Here is an 18,657-nt window from a genome sequence, read left to right on the forward strand (position 1 = left end):
ATAAACATCACCAGAAGACTAGCCATCCCATAAACTTTTTTGACTGTTTCTTCCATATTTTTGTTTGATTTTCTTTTTTTTTTTTTGTTTTGTTGTAGCTTCAAACATCCCATCAATTCATTCACATCCATAGATTGTTTCATAGATGGAATGATAATTGTTTATTCAAATATTTGTATACATATACATACAAACATATGTTTTCCATATAAATATCAGCAGCGTACATTCATATACAGATATGCATATCTTTTATTTGTTTAAAATTCATTCATAGCTATATGTTAGATTCACATTTTTAAAGAAACAAATTTATTTATATATCGATGTATATACATATATAATAATTTAAAATTAAGGAACATATAAAAATGCAATTAAAATATAGAAATAGATAGAGATCGAAATGGAAATTTCCAATAACAAAGGTAGGTGGAAATAATGACATCGAAAAAAGGAAAAACATGTCAAAAATTCGTTCGGAAGGGTCGAACTTTTTTTATAACCTCCACTATGAGCAGCTCACTACTAATATTCATACAACGGTCGGGAATTTCATATAGTGTGTGTCTCATTGCAAATTGTCTGCTACTAGGTTGCTTATTTGGGAAAATAAAATACCAAATATTCTTAAAAAAATCCACGCCTTTGCTAGGCCTTGAAAAAATATTCTTTAAAAAATCCACGCCTTTGCTAGGCCTTGAAAAAATATTCTTTAAAAAATCCACGCCTTTGCTAGGCCTTGAAAAAATATTCTTTAAAAAATCCACGCCTTTGCTAGGCCTTGAAAAAATATTCTTTAAAAAATCCACGCCTTTGCTAGGCCTTGAAAAAATATTCTTTAAAAAATCCACGCCTTTGCTAGGCCTTGAAAAAATATTCTTTAAAAAATCCACGCCTTTGCTAGGCCTTGAAAAAATATTCTTTAAAAAATCCACGCCTTTGCTAGGCCTTGAAAAAATATTCTTTAAAAAATCCACGCCTTTGCTAGGCCTTGAAAAAATATTCTTTAAAAAATCCACGCCTTTGCTAGGCCTTGAAAAAATATTCTTTAAAAAATCCACGCCTTTGCTAGGCCTTGAAAAAATATTCTTTAAAAAATCCACGCCTTTGCTAGGCCTTGAAAAAATATTCTTTAAAAAATCCACGCCTTTGCTAGGCCTTGAAAAAATATTCTTTAAAAAATCCACGCCTTTGCTAGGCCTTGAAAAAATATTCTTTAAAAAATCCACGCCTTTGCTAGGCCTTGAAAAAATATTCTTTAAAAAATCCACGCCTTTGCTAGGCCTTGAAAAAATATTCTTTAAAAAATCCACGCCTTTGCTAGGCCTTGAAAAAATATTCTTTAAAAAATCCACGCCTCATAGAGGTCTTGACAAAATATTCTTAACAAATCCATGCCCCTTTTAAAGCCTTGAAAAATATTCTTTAAAAAATCCACGCCTATTTTAGAACCTTGAAAAAATATTCCTTAAAAGAATCCACGCCTCTTATAGAGCCTTGAAAAAATATTCTTTAATAAATCCACGCCTCTTGTGGACCCTTGAAAAAATATTCTTTAATAAATCCACGCCTCTTGTGGACCCTTGAAAAAATATTCTTTAATAAATCCACGCCTCTTGTGGACCCTTGAAAAAATATTCTTTAATAAATCCACGCCTCTTGTGGACCCTTGAAAAAATATTCTTTAATAAATCCACGCCTCTTGTGGACCCTTGAAAAAATATTCTTTAATAAATCCACGCCTCTTGTGGACCCTTGAAAAAATATTCTTTAATAAATCCACGCCTCTTGTGGACCCTTGAAAAAATATTCTTTAATAAATCCACGCCTCTTGTGGACCCTTGAAAAAATATTCTTTAATAAATCCACGCCTCTTGTGGACCCTTGAAAAAATATTCTTTAATAAATCCACGCCTCTTGTGGACCCTTGAAAAAATATTCTTTAATAAATCCACGCCTCTTGTGGACCCTTGAAAAAATATTCTTTAATAAATCCACGCCTCTTGTGGACCCTTGAAAAAATATTCTTTAATAAATCCACGCCTCTTGTGGACCCTTGAAAAAATATTCTTTAATAAATCCACGCCTCTTGTGGACCCTTGAAAAAATATTCTTTAATAAATCCACGCCTCTTGTGGACCCTTGAAAAAATATTCTTTAATAAATCCACGCCTCTTGTGGACCCTTGAAAAAATATTCTTTAATAAATCCACGCCTCTTGTGGACCCTTGAAAAAATATTCTTTAATAAATCCACGCCTCTTGTGGACCCTTGAAAAAATATTCTTTAAATAATCCACGCCTCTTGTGGACCCTTGAAAAAATATTCTTTAAATAATCCACGCCTCTTGTGGACCCTTGAAAAAATATTCTTTAATAAATCCACGCCTCTTGTGGACCCTTGAAAAAATATTCTTTAATAAATCCACGCCTCTTGTGGACCCTTGAAAAAATATTCTTTAATAAATCCACGCCTCTTGTGGACCCTTGAAAAAATATTCTTTAATAAATCCACGCCTCTTGTGGACCCTTGAAAAAATATTCTTTAATAAATCCACGCCTCTTGTGGACCCTTGAAAACATATTCTTTAAAAAATCCACGACTCTTTTAGAGCCTTGAAAAAATATTCTTTAAAAAATCCACGCCTCTTTTAGAGCCTTGAAAAAATATTCTTTAAAAAATCCACGCCTCTTTTAGAGCCTTGAAAAAATATTCTTTAAAAAATCCACGCCTCTTTTAGAGCCTTGAAAAAATATTCTTTAAAAAAAACCACGCCTCTTTTAGAGCCTTGAAAAAATATTCTTTAAAAAATCCACGCCTCTTTTAGAGCCTTGAAAAAATATTCTTTAAAAAATCCACACCTCTTTTAGAGCCTTGAAAAAATATTCTTTAAAAAATCCACGCCTCTTTTAGAGCCTTGAAAAAATATTCTTTAAAAAATCCACGCCTCTTTTACGAGCCTTAAATAAGCCTTAAAATAATCTTATAGAGCCTTGAAAAAATATTCTTCAAAAAATCCACGCCTCATAGAGGTCTTGACAAAATTTTCTTCAAAAAAATTCACGGCTCATTGAGGCCTTGACAAAATATTCTTTAAAAATCCACGCCTCATAGAGGCCTTGACAAAATATTCTTAAAAGGACCACCATTTGTTGGGCCGTAAGAAAATATTTTTTTTTATAAAAAATCCACTCCTCATAGAGGCATTGAAAATTTTTTTTTTACAAATCCGCGCTTCTAGATATACTGTTTTAGGAAAAATTTATTCTCAGATATTATTGACCTGTCAACATTTGACTGGAATGTTAAAAAATTTTTAAGATCATTTAAAATATACAAAAATTGTAAAATAGGATACACATTTTCAAACATGGTTTTACCATCGTGATATTTCATGGTATAAATATGGCTTTAAAAATATAAAAACAATTTTAAGAAATCATGACTTCATAAAAACATTTCTCTACATCTGCGATGAACAAGAAAACGAATTGAATTAAAGTAAAAAAATGGCTTCATAATTCTTTACAAAACAAACTATCGGGTTGAGAAAAATATGGTTCACCCCCTTCCATAACCTTGGCATTTCTACAGATATCACTTCAACTCCTTAATAGAGGAAGAACTAAAAATGAAAAAAAAAAAAATTCTCATTTCCAACAACCCAACCCCCAACAACTAGGTGTCCCGCTGGTTATAAAATCTCCGGCAGTACATGTGTCAACGACAATGAATGTTTAACATTCCCGTGTCGCAATGGTGGTCGCTGTCGTGATCATAATCCACCGAATAAATACGAATGCCAATGCCCGATGGGCTTTACCGGTATGCACTGTGAATTGGAATTATTGGCATCGGGTGTATTGACGCCATCGCGTGATTTTATCATTGCGCTGGTATTGTGTTCGAGTACATTGATACGTAAGTATGATAAAAAGTAGAAGTTTTCTTAACCATAGAAAAAATATATTTGAAATGGTGAAAGGTAAAAGATTACTAACGAATTAAGAGGTATATATAGAAAATTAGTATAAACTTAATTATATTCATCATAATACAATTATTTTTTTTTATTTATTAATAATAGCCTAAAAATATACACTTATCCAAAAAATATCCATATACAAAAATCGAGCCTAAAATTGTACATATATCCTAAAAGTATACTACATCCATTCAATTAGAAACATATTCTTTAAAAAATCCACGCCTCATAGAGCCCTTGAAAAAATATTCTTTAAAAAATCCACGCCTCATAGAGCCCTTGAAAAAATATTCTTTAAAAAATCCACGCCTCATAGAGCCCTTGAAAAAATATTCTTTAAAAAATCCACGCCTCATAGAGCCCTTGAAAAAATATTCTTTAAAAAATCCACGCCTCATAGAGCCCTTGAAAAATAATTCTTTAAAAAATCCACGCCTCATAGAGCCCTTGAAAAAATATTCTTTAAAAAATCCACGCCTCATAGAGCCCTTGAAAAAATATTCTTTTAAAAAATCCACGCCTCATAGAGCCCTTGAAAAAATATTCTTTAAAAAATCCACGCCTCATAGAGCCCTTGAAAAAATATTCTTTAAAAAATCCACGCCTCATAGAGCCCTTGAAAAAATATTCTTTAAAAAATCCACGCCTCATAGAGCCCTTGAAAAAATATTCTTTAAAAAATCCATGCCTCATTGAGCTCTGAAAAAATAATATTCTTTAAAAAATACACCTTCCAGTATGCCAGTACACCTAAAAGTATGCCATATTTATTATTAAATCTACGTAATAGCGAAATCCTTAAACTATGCCATACATTAATTATTATAAAAACGTTAACTATAGTCTTTAAAATAATGTCAGACTAAAAGTATGCTTTATTTTATATTATTATTTGTGTTATATTTTAATATGAAATGCCTGCATATAATTCTAGCCTAAAAGTATGCCTTATTTATTATAACATTTTATTCTGATTTAAATCTAAAAATTTCCATACAAACTTAGAAATATTTCCTGCCTAAAATTATGCATTAATTTTTTAGTAATTTAAAGGTAATGTATGCCTAAAAATATAATATAGATAACAACATCTTTAAATTGTTCTCTAGCATAAATTGCAACACATTTCTTTTTCAGATCATAATTAAAAAAAAAATATGTTATATATAATTACATTTAAGACCATAAGTATGCAATAATAATAACATTTAATAATGCAGCACAAAATGTTGCTCCCCACAATGTTGTTCCCAAGTTATAACTTTTCTGTTATTTTATTTATTTTCAAAACAAATTTAAAACTTTCAGCTATCGATAATAATTACCATATATTCGAGTACATATATACATATACTTTTTCAAAATATATACATCACTTAAGACCTGAAGCAGCAGCAACATTGTCGTCGTCATCATCATCATTATGAACATGTGCAACTTTATACCCCCATTTTTATTGTCAGCAGCCTTCTGTCGTTGTTGCATATTTTTATCGTTGTTATTATTATTATGATTCTGCCTGAACGTTCACGTTTCATTAAACTTATTGATGTTTTATTTTCGAACAGTTATAATGAAATGCATACTTTCGAATTTTTAATTTAATTACATATGGCCATCGTACATATACCGCACACAAATTGTGCTCAAGGACTACTGAGTCATTTCTCTGGGTGGCGTACTACATATGTTTGTATGTTCGGTATGATGATGCTGCCATACATACACTTGCTCCAGTCACCTTCAGAATTATTAAAACTGAACTATAGGCACACACACAAACATACATTTATACATATATTTGACATTTGCCAACAAAAGGAACAGTGGACTTGGATAAGATGTTTTTTTAAATGAAAAGAAAAAAATAGATCGGTGGGTGTATCCCTTCTATGGGACTTATACTTGTAGGTTTTGTTTTTAAATTTAAATATATTTTTGAAAATTCCCAATTAATTTACACTATGAAAAATCAATTGAATTCTTGGTCCAATGGATTCCTTCTAACCAGCGATTTATTCGGAAGACAAAAATCGAATAGAAATAAAAGATGGCGCATCCGTCCATACATATCACAATTTGATTTATATCCTCAACCACAAGGAGGTGTGTGTTTTAAATTCCGTTTGCCACAAATCAAAATATTCCCCGGGACCTCATTAAGTAGAGGTATTCTTGATGAGAATAAAATTCTATGTCGATTTAGCCATGTCCGCTAGTTTTTCTGTTTGATATCACGAAATTGGAACATATCGCTCCACGTTTTGGTATAAACCTCCATGCAACGGTACCTCCCAATATTCGGTATTTCAGAAGGTATTGGACATGTTTTTCAACCTAATTGGCTGAAATTTGGTCCACTTTTCAGGGTAGCCACCTTCTAACGGATTTTCAGGGAACTTGGATTGATTTTTCAAACAAATTGGATTTTTTTGGTTATCATTGGATAGCAAATCTTCCAACCAAAAATTATGAATATTAGTCCACTACTTGGGGTGGCCCCCATATAACGACACCCTATAAACTTCAGTATTTCAGGGTGCTTGAGCACGTTTTTCAACCAAATTTACGGTAATTTGGTATTTTGGGTTCTCATTTGGTAGAAAATTTTCCTACTAAAAATTATCGAAATTTGTCCACTTTTTAGTGTAGTTCCCATATAACTGTACCTCCGAATATTCGGTATTTTGAGGAGCTTCAGCAGGGTATTCAACCAAATTGATATCTGCCAAATTTCCGTATATCAGGGGTGGTCTTGGCCACTATTTTCAACCAAATTTTCTGATTTGTTTTTTCTCATCGTGTAGCAAATCTTCCTGCCAAGAATTGTCAATATTGGTCAACTGTTTAGGGGTAGTACCCATATAATGGAACCTCCCAAATTGCGGTATATCAAGGTTCTTGGGCACTTTTCCAACCCAATTGTCTGTAATTTGGAACTTTTGGTTCTCATTGGGTGTGCTACCCATTTGAATTAGGTAAAAATCGGTTCAGATTAGAGATGTAGCTTCAATTGATACTTTTGTCCGATTTTAGGTTTGTCAGACTGAGACGAAATCTTGCTCGTGTATTTAATTGAATCTAGAATAACGTGTGCTAAGTTTTGTAGACATCGGTTCAGATATAGCTCCCATACATATTTTCATCCGATTTTATGTAAGTTGTGCACCAAAATTCGAAGTTTTGTCCGTTTGAGTCGAAATTTTACACAGTGTATTAAATTGGGTCTACGATAGCGTGTGCAATTTTTTTAGAAATCGTTTCAGATTAATAATAGATATAGCTCCCACAGGTATTTTCGCGCGATTTTAGGTCAATGATGCATCTAACTTCAAAGGTTTGTCATTTTGAGACAAAAGTTTGCATAGCATATTAAATTGGGTCTGTGAGTTTTGTTCTAAATAGGTTCAGATTTGGATGTAGCTTCATATATTGCTTCGTACGATTAAAGTCTGCCCGATTTATATAAAGGGTATAATATATTTTTTCAGAAATTTGTAAAGCAAATTGATGTGATGTCTACCCCCTGTGCAACCTTAAATTTAATTTTTTGTTGTAGTTGGTGTTGTTGTTTTGGTTGACTTCTCGTTGTCTTCTATCACGTAGCTGAATGATTGTTATTTACTAGCATCGTTTCTCGGTGATTTTTCTCCAGTTACATTTTTTTTTAATTTCATTCTCATTATGCCATCAGAAATGCTATATTACTATTATAGAGGCATCGAGGCAAAATGACAATGTTGTATTCGTCATATTTGTAGTTGTTTATATATGTCTATATATGTATGCATAATAATTGTGCATATGTATAGGTCTTGTGCAGTTGTGAAATTAATTAACGAAATTGGGAGTTATATGGTTGCTGATGCGATGTCTACATACGAGTGTGTGTGTGCATGTACATATGTATGTGTGACAATGACTGTATGAGTGTGTTTTTTTTTTCAATGCGAATTCTATAAGATTTCCAACGGCAACATTTCAATTAATGAGCATTTAAAGAAATATTCCCTTTTGCACACACAACTCGTATAACTGCAAAGTGAAAAACAAAAACCGAAAATGGAAAATGAAACCGCATCAATAAAAACCCCAGATGACAAACTAAGTGTTGGATATGAAAGTGTGTGTGTGTGTGCGTGTGTCAAGTATGTGTCTGTTGACATATTACGGATACAAAAATATGACTTTTAATTATTATGCAGCAGGAGAAGAAAAAAATACACCAGTGATGAAATGCCATCGCAGGTGACATTAAATACCAAGAAGTTTTGCAATTTATTCTGGAATATTTATCACATAAAAAACAGCTACTGCTGAGGATTTGTAAAACAATAAAAAAATATTGACCGCACAATTTAAGTTCTTTAAATGAGGACATAAAAGACAATTCACTGTAAATGGTCAGAAAAATGTGGGAATAAAATCGATGAAGTAAAAATATTATATATAAATTATATATCATCTTTTCATATTTTTATTCATCTTCTCTTAAATATGTAAGCTGACTTCTGTGTAATATTTTGTAATTAAATTCCCTTGACTTTATTATGGCCCACAAAATTTCCATTAAATATTAATTGAAATCTAATACTAATTAACTTGCCACTAGGATAACAAACTTCGTCGATGTTTATTTACATATTGATGGGCGCAAAGAAAAAGTTTTTCTATTTTCAAGTGTTGTCAAAAATATAACTTGAGATTTATTTTTCCAAGAAAATTGTCTGACAAGATTGCCTCAAATCGATTTGATTGGTGTTAATGAAAAATTTCAAAATAATACTAATTTATTTAATATAGGCAATTTTTTGGGCAAAAGAATTAAAATGAAAAAAAAAAATTTAAGAATCATAGTATGCTTTGTTTGTAATACTAAATAAATATATAACCAGTGAGCGGATTATAGATCAAAAATTCCAATTTCTAACCCTGGCATACTTTTTTAATTTTTTTTTTCTTGAAGTGAATTTTTACGTCATAAAATAAACCAGTAAGGGCCGACTATATGATACCCTTCACCACTTTGGGCATATTATACATATGTATCCTAAAAGACGTCGCCTTTTCGAAGGAAGATTGACATGAAATTGAACAAACTTAAATATGTGCTCTTTATCTATATCTAAACCGACTAACATCAATCCCTACACAGCTTACACATGTCATTCTGCTACCTATGCTAAAATTTGTAAATCGATTTAAAGCAAACTTGACACACGCTATTCGGTATGCTGCACTGTTTAAAATTTAATCTCAATCAAACACCCATTGATTGTTTGGTGTACAATAAACATGAATCGGGCGAAACTATATATGGGAGCTATATCTAAATCTGAACCGATTTTCCAGAAATTTTGCATACATCATTGTCAACTTAATTCAGTACACTATGCCACAATTCGTGCAAATCTAATGATTTTCAGGGTCTTTGGTGCACCATTTACTTAAAATCGGCCGAAAATATATATGGGAGCTATATCTAAATCTGAACCGATTTTCCCAAAATTTAGCACACATCATTGTAGACTTAATTCAGTACGCTATGCCAAAATTCGTGCAAATCTAATGATTTTCAGGGTCTTTGGTGCACCATTTACCTAAAATCGGACGAAAATATATATGGGAGCTATATCTAAATCTGAACCGATTTTTTCCAATTTCTATAGGGTTCGTCCTTGGGCCAAACCAATGGGCTGTACCAAATTTCATCCAATTCGGATCATAAATGCGACCTGTACTTTGCTCACAAAAATACATGGACGGACGGACATGCATAGATCGACTCTGAAAGTGATTCTATGCATATTCTCAAAAGAAACCATGGGTCTATCTCGATTATTTTTGCCTGTTACAAACATATGCACAAAGACATAATACCCTGTACCACAGTGTGGTGAAGGGTATACAAATTCGTCACTTAAGGTTTTGGTTCATTGCTCCCCCTGAATGAAATCTCAACTTCACCGAAAACTATAGGCGTCGTCCTTGACCGTAATCGGAAGTTCATGTACAATTTGAAAGCGATCAGCGCCACATTTCCGTCCTCTAATGGAGTAATAGTAATACTATGCACAATGTCACCTTTACCTAATTACGTATAACTCCCACATCAGACTACATACGCCCATATAATTGGTATCAATTTGAAGGTCAACAACTCCTTTTGGATATACGATCAACTTTTCGGGTATATGTCCTTCAGGAGCAAGTATATACGCCCAGAATAAAAATTTTGTAATTTTTCACACAAAAGTCAGGGTCCATTAGACCCGCTACATATTGATCGATCTATATCAAAAAAGGTTTGTTTTTTCTTTATCCCGATAGTCTTCTCCATGTAAAATTTCACGATGTTCGAACTCTATCTGCGGCCTCTGGAGCGACCAGAAAAAAACGATAAAAATGTAGTATTTGGTCCATTTCATACCCTCAATATTAAGCGATCTTTACAAAAAAGGGGGTCTTCATTGGGCCGAACCCATCCTACATGCAAAATTTTCGTGAAGATAAATGTCATTGCATACTTTTAGGTTTGCTAAAAAAAAAAACTATCTCAAATACCTGAAGTTTTTTATCATTATTGTATATTAACATTTGATACATTTTATTGCGTATAACATAATATCATTGATAACACACTGCTGCTGCTTCTAAGTTTCTATAACTATTGCATACTTTTAGTTGCCAATGTTTAATATATCTCATACCTGGCAATAACTTCCAACATACCTCTCAAATCTGTATATTTATGTTCTTGCAACTAGAACTTGTTTATGTTTATTGAAGTGTTATGGAATGTAGTTTTTTACGAGAAATGAGATTTCTTTGAGTGCCACACACTCAATCGGCTATATATTTCACATTTAAATTTGAATATAATAAATGAAGGAGGAGAAGGGGAGGGGAGAGGAGAGGAGGGACGGATTATGGATTTATTCTTTAATTTGCAGTAAACATTTATGGACATAAAGACAAAAAGATTCTTATTTAAATCTATCAGTAATAGGTTTGGTAAATAAAATGTAGTACATACTTTTAGGGCTGCACAAATTTTCAATTATAATAAATAAAGTGTTTATGAAAAAAAAATAAAAAAAAATTGAATATATAAACTAGATATTATTATGTATTATTTTCATAAAAAAGTTGTAGTAGGATGATTTTTCGGAATCGAAATTTGAATTACTTCGAATGTTAAAATACTCAAAGTAACTTTTATTATGTTTTATAAAAAAATAGGAGAGGGCCATAAAATATGAATGTTTTTTTTTTTTTAATTTGCAGTAAATATTACTTACAGAAAGAAACATTCCTATATTAACACTTGTTAAATAAAATATACGCATCTTATGGAGGCCTTAAAACTGATACATTTATGTGCGTAAAATTGTTTCACATTTGCTGACTCATTTTAAAATACAAATATAAAATAATTGCATATTTTTAGGATAATATTTTTTTATAATATAATATTTTTGAATATATTATTTATAATTTATACCAACACATTGTTCATACATACCTACCTACCTATTGGGTTTTAATTTTAAAATAAAATATTTGCATATTTTTCGGATTTTAAACAAAATGGTAAATATGTGTATACTTTTAGGCGTATTTTGTAATAACTTTAATTTGATTGAAACAAAATAGTATATATATTAAAATTATTATTACAAATTATATACTTACTTTGTTCCGATTTACTGCGGAATATATTTTTAGCTGTAATAGAAAAAAATAAAAAAAAAATGAAATTTAATTTAAGCTCACGTAATGAAAATATAAATTCTCATATCACTTAAAAATAACAAGCAACATGCATGATTTCTTTTTTTTAATATTTTGATAAACAAAAAACATCTAATTTATATTATTTTTTTTATAATTTACCCTACTCCCTTCTTTGGGAGATAATAAAGCGCAAGTAGTTTTCACATAAATAGTTTTTTTCGTTTTTTTGTATAGCTCTTAAATAACTTGCATTTCGTGTAAACTGATTATAGTTTACAGAACTGAAAACGCAAAAAACCAACTAAAAATTTACATAATCATATTAATTTGTGTACTTTTCTCTTCTCTCTCCCTGTCTCTCCGTTTTGTTATCTATCTTCTTCACAAAACCACTCATGTTCCTGTTTCATTACACGCACACACACTATCTTGTGTACGTGTTTGTTTGGGGTCATCTGTGTAAATTATTATTATAATATACCAAAAAAAAAAAAAAAAAAAAAACAACAACGTTCCTGTGCTCATCTATGTGTGTCCTGCTTGCTTGATTCTGTCCCTGCCACAGTTCTGGTTCTGGTCTTTGTGGTGTATAATCGTCGACGTGAGGCACATATCAAATATCCTGGACCAGATGATGATGTACGCGAAAATATCATTAACTATGATGATGAGGGTGGCGGTGAAGATGATATGACGGCATTCGATATTACACCATTGCAAATACCCATCGGTGGACCAATGCCACCAGAATTGGCCACCATGAAAATGCCAATTATGTGTAAGTACAATATATGCATACATACATATTTGTGTTGGTGTGTGGGTATGTGTGGGGTTTTGTAATTGTAACATGCAAATGCTAGAGGTTTTATCGATGCATAAACCATATGGCAAAAGGTAATATGGTAACATGGGACAAGAACACGTAAAAATCAGGTCAATGTGCATATTTTAAAATTTATAATCCAATATGCAGAGCATTGAATGAGAGGGAAATAAATAAGCTATAAAATTCATTTTAACGAGGTTGGATGTGAATGATTCTTTATAAATGCCCTGCCTTATGTAAGCCTTACAAAAATATTTTTCAAATAATCCCTGCATTATGTACGCCTTGAAAAATATTCTTTAAAAAAATCCCTGCTCTCTTTAGGTCACTGGAAAAATATTCTTTACAAAATCCATGCCTTCTTTAGGTCACTGAAAAAATATTCTTTACAAAATCCATGCCTTCTTTAGGTCACTGGAAAAATATTCGTTAAAAAATCCACGCCTTTTCTAGGCTTTTAAAAAATATTTTTTAAGAAATCCACGCCTTTTCTAGGCTTTGAAAAAATATTCTTTAAGAGCTCCACGCCTTTTCTAGGCTTTGAAAAAATATTCTTTAAGAACTCCACGTCTCTGCTAGGCTTTGAAAAAATATTCTTTAAGAAATCCACGCCTTTTCTAGGCTTTGAAAAAATATTCTTTAAGAAATCCACTCCTTTTCTAGGCTTTGAAAAAATATTCTTTAAGAAATCCACGCCTTTTCTACACTTTGAAAAAACATTCTTTAAGAAATCCACTCCTTTTCTAGGCTTTGAAAAAATATTCTTTAAGAAATCCACGCCTTTTCTACACTTTGAAAAAATATTCTTTAAGAAATCCACGCCTTTTCTAGGCTTTGAAAATATATTCTTTAAGAAATCCACGCCTTTTCTACACTTTGAAAAAATATTCTTTAAGAAATCCACGCCTTTTCTAGGCTTTGAAAATATATTCTTTAAGAAATCCACGCCTTTTCTACACTTTGAAAAAATATTCTTTAAGAAATCCACGCCTTTTCTAGGCTTTGAAAAAATATTCTTTAAGAAATCCACGCCTTTTCTAGGCTTTGAAAAAATATTCTTTAAGAAATCCACGCCTTCGAAAGGCCTTTGCAAAAACACTCTTTCAAAAGTTCTGTCCTCCCGTGGTCCTTGAAAAATATTTCAAAAATTTACAACTACTTTCAAGCCCCACCTCGTTCGATGTGTGTGTCTCAACCCGTGTGTGTTTGTTACAACATATGATTACATGATGTTCCATTAATTATTTAAAAATAAATTTTTAGTTTCAATAAACTTTTTTAATTGATTTTTGTAACCAAAAATTTTTCGTTTGCTTTTCTCTTTCCCCACCTTCAAACACAGATCTTGTTATGACATTAATGCCCGGCCAGGAGCCAAATGTTGGCATGTTCATCGAAGAACATAAAAAGCGTGCCGATGGCGATCCAAATGCACCGCCCTTCGACGATTTGCGTAACTATGCATATGAGGGTGGCGGCAGTACAGCCGGTTCGTTGAGTTCTTTGGCATCAGGTAAGTTCGAAAACAAAAAATTCAATTTTTCTTTTGCCAACAAAAAAATCAATTTAGAATTAGCACAATAATGCTTCCAATAAAAATTTTAAAATAAAATAATGAAAATAAATTAAATTCGAAATAAAATAGTTGCACTCAATATTCGTAATAATTAGTTGCAGTTGTAGATTTTTTTTAAATGAAAATCGGAAGAAGCTACTCCCCATTATGAAGAGAATTATTTTTAAAAAAACCCCTCTGTAATATTAGTGTTGTTGGCTAGAAATGAAAATGTATACCATAAAAAATAGATGATATTACAACAAGTCGAATACAAATTTCAGAAAAGTATAAACATTTTGTAACTAGAAAGAATTTAAAAGAAATTAAGTCATGTCCAAAAAGCCCTAGGGGAATTTTGAACGATTTAACTAAATTCTTAAAATAAGTGCTTCCACCGATTTTCTGCCGAGAGCTATTAAGGAGCGGAGAAAAATAACATTTGGGTGCAGACACATCCTTAAGAAAATGCTACTAAGACTTTCAAAATACCAAAAAGTCCAAGGGGATTGCAATATGGAAGTTACGTTAATCAGATCAAGAATATATGTATGTGTTTTAAACGTCAACATACAGACGGTCTTGGTTCAACAGACATAAAATTGTATTTAGATCAAGAATATATTTGAGTTTCCGGCAACGAAACGCTGGAACGTATGTCTCAAGTTAGTTTGAAACTTATCCATTATAGATAATTTGTCCGTGCATCTGTAGATTTCTGATCTTAAACGACTCGATAATAAACATTTTGGGGGTACTTCTTTACTAGATATTCTCCATAGGTTTTGGAAAAAATATTCATTAAAAAATCCATGCCTGCAGTTGACATAAAAAAATACATTTTTTTAAATTTTTGCCTGCTGTTACCTCAAAAAATTATTATTTTTAAAAATCCATGCCTTCTACAGGCCTTCTAGGCATTGAAAAAATATTCTTTAAAAATTAACTTTAAAATTATAAAAATATTCTTTAAAATTCCTGCCTCCTTGAGACGTATTAAAATCTACGCCTCCGTGAGAACTACAAAAAATATTCTTTAAATTAAAAAATCCACTTCCACAAAAATCCACAAAAATATTCTTCAAAAAATCTACAATTAGACCTACAAAAAATATTCTTTTAAAATCCATGCCCCTTTGAAATCTAGAAAGGACATAAAAGCCCCTCCACATTTTGGTATAGCCCACAAATGAGGGCCTTACCGTATTTTTGAAAATTTACTGGTATCAGTGGCATATAGAAAGCCGGAAAGAAAATTGATGCTTATAGGGCCACGAAAGTTTTATTTGGGCTAGAAAGTTTTATTTAATATTTTAAAGATAAGTACCTCCTCTCTCCGAAGTGGCTTTAATATGGCATTCCGCGAATTTGGATGGTGAGGAACATCAATATATGAACGTTGCCCTTCACCACACTGTGGTACAGGGTATTATGTCATTGTGCATATGTTTGTAACAGCCAAAAATATTCGAGATAGACCCATGGTTCCTTTTGATAATATGCACAGAATCACTTTTTGAGTCGATTTAAGCATGTCCGTCCGTCTGCCCGCCTGTCCATGTTAAATTGTAAACAAAGTACAGGTCGCATTTATGATCCGAATTGTATGAAATTTGGCACAGCTCATTTGTTGGGCCCAAGGACGAACCCTATTGAAATTGGGAAAAATCGGTTCAAATTTAGATATAGCTCCCATATATATTTTCGTCCGATTTAAGGTAAATAGTGGCGTACCAAAGTCCCTATATATCTTTCTTTTTGCACGAAATTTAGCATAGCGTACTGAATTAAGTCTAAAATGATGTGCGCAAAATTTCATGAAAATCGGTTCAGATTTACATATAGCTCCCATATATAGTTTCGTCCGATTTCATGTAAATGGTCAACTAAAGTCCCTATATATCTTTCGATTTGCACAAAATTGAAAATTTTGAAAATCGGTTGAGATTTACATATAGCTCCCATATATAGTTTCGTCCGATTTTATGTAAATGGTCAACTAAAGTCTCTATATATCTTTCGATTTGCACAAAATTTGGCATAGCGTACTGAAGTAAGTCTAGAATGATGTGTGAAAAGTTTCGTGAAAATCGGTTCAGATTTAGATATTACAGATTTAAGGTAATTGGTGCATCAAAGACCCTATATATCCTTCGATTTGCACGAAATTTGGCATAATGTACTGAATTGCGTCTACAATAATGTGTGCAAAGGTTCGTGAAAATCGGTTCAGATTTAGATATAGCTCCCATATATAGTTTCGCCCGATTTTAGGTAATTGGTGCACCAAAGTCCCTATATATCTTTCGATTTTCACGAATTTTGGTATAGGTTACTGAATTACATATAGAATTGATTGACACAACGTACTGAAGTAATATAAATTAGTCTCTGGCAAGTTTCCCTGAAATCGATTCAGATATAGATATATAACAAACACGCTACGTCTGTTGGGATACTTATGTAGAATATACCCAAAGTGGTGAAGGGTATCATATAGACGGCCCAGTCTGACTTTACTACTTTCCTTTACTACTTCCTTAAAAGGGATTTGAATATAAAGGTGCTATTTTTTATTACATGAGCTTTATTACAAATACTTCTAAAACTAATTTACTAAGACATATATTTTAAATAGTTGGATAGACATCCGCGACCTGTAAAAAAAAAACACAAACTTTTATAACCCTATCCTAGTAGATATAATCCAAAGGCTAAAATTAAAAAATAATACAAAAACATATTTTATAGATATTCCAAGTTAGAGGTGTTCACTGAAACCAAATAAAAAAGTTTCAATTTTTAACCCTTTGTTTGTAAATTTGCCAAAAGTAAATTCCCAATTATCCAAAACGCAGCTGAAAGGCCTTATCTAGTCCGTGTAGTTCTAGTTTAGTACACAATTTTGTTTGTCTTTCTAAATGTGTGTTTTTGATTCATTCTATATGTTTTTGTTAATATTCCAGGCCTACGCCTAAAACTACATACTAATACAGCCGAATATTGGGTGTAAACCATTTAAAAAAAGTGGAGCATAGTAAACCATAAAAATAACATTTTTACATTAAGAGAAAACATAAAAAACTATTGAAAAAGTAATATAAAATACAAAAATAAAAAAAAATCAAACATTGGAACAGGGTTAAAAGACAAAGGTCAAAAATAATAAAAAAATGATATGAATAAAAAATTCAATTAATTAAAAACATTAAAAATATTATACAGAGACCCACAAAAAAAATATATATATATATAATATGTGTCATTGTAATATTACAAAAACAAATTTCGGAGAATCCAAAAAAAAATATTTTTGAAGAATTTTGACCCTGTTCCATTGTTCAATTTCATTTGTCAAAATTTGTTTTAGATTTTTTTAATAAAAATTAAAACCACATTTTAATATTGAAATTTTTTGCTTCTCTTAATTTCCAGGAACCGATGATGAATGCCAGGAATATGATTACCTGGGTGCATGGGGTCCACGTTTTGATAAATTGGCCAATATGTATGGACCCGAGGCCAATAATCACACCGATTTAGAATTGTAAGTGACAAAACATAGAAATGTATAATCACAGCAACAACAAAACGAAAACCTAGTCCGCAGAAACCACAAACAAAAAACAACAAAATAACCATTTATACAAAAAAGAAAACAACAACATATATATCACAAAAATCCTCCATGAAGAAATGACTACACTTTCCATAAAAATGACAAAATGCAGAAGAAGACAAAGAAACTATTAAAAAAATCTCCCCCGAAAACAAAAAAAAAAAACTGAAAACAAACGCGAAAAAAGGCAATTATAAAATTTTTTGATTTGAAACAAAATTGAAAAAATACAATGAAAACCAAAAATGAAAAAAATAAATCCAGAATATGAAGACATTCACTCAGTGATGATGATGGTGGTGGTGATGAGAAAACAATTGGAAGATTGCTAAGCAAACTGTAAAAGACCACACACTCACACACACATCTATATATCAAGAACAAGAAGAAATGCAAACGAAATGAATATCCATTCCATGGGATATTCTGGACAAGAGCATGGCAACTAGAAAAGATAAACTAACAAAAAAAAAAAACCGAAAAATTGTTTCGAAAAAAATAAATAAGAAGAAAAACTACCAAAGATATAAAGGTCTGGCCAAAGACCAAAAACAGAAAAAAACGCGAAAACAAACGGAACGAAAAAAATTCCTCTTCAAAATAACAAAAAAAAAACTACATTTCAAAAAAACAAGTAACAAAACCTAAAAATATAAAATACGAACAGCATTTAAGAGAAAAACAAATAAGGCATCATAACAAAAATATATATGGATAAGAAATCTCCTCCCATAAAAAAGAAGGCAAAGAAGAAGATATACCATTTGTAAAATACTATTTCATTCACACATAAAAAACACCCACACACATACATATATGCAACAATACATTTTAGGACATAATACATACATACATACTCACATATACAAAGAAAGCAAGCATTCATTATTATTATTAAAATTAAAAATAATTATAATTTAATATTTTAG

At 31.4% G+C, this 18,657-nt stretch overlaps 1 protein-coding gene across 1 annotated transcript; it reads left to right on the forward strand.

Moving 5' to 3' along the window:
- Positions 1–3,685: 3,685 nt before the first annotated feature.
- LOC133325300 (neural-cadherin-like) lies at positions 3,686–17,660 on the forward strand (the record flags this gene model as incomplete). The annotated part of the gene is made up of 4 exons (XM_061534087.1): positions 3,686–3,924; positions 12,291–12,503; positions 13,897–14,067; positions 17,545–17,660. Coding segments are annotated over 4 exons (739 nt in total), but the record flags the coding sequence as incomplete, so codon positions are not given.
- Positions 17,661–18,657: the final 997 nt, after the last annotated feature.

The sequence above is a fragment of the Musca vetustissima genome, unplaced genomic scaffold (genome assembly GCF_032173495.1).
Source record: "Musca vetustissima isolate MV318-11 ecotype Yass unplaced genomic scaffold, APGP_CSIRO_Mvet_v1 utg75655, whole genome shotgun sequence".
In the NCBI taxonomy this organism is placed as follows: Eukaryota; Metazoa; Arthropoda; class Insecta; order Diptera; family Muscidae; genus Musca; species Musca vetustissima.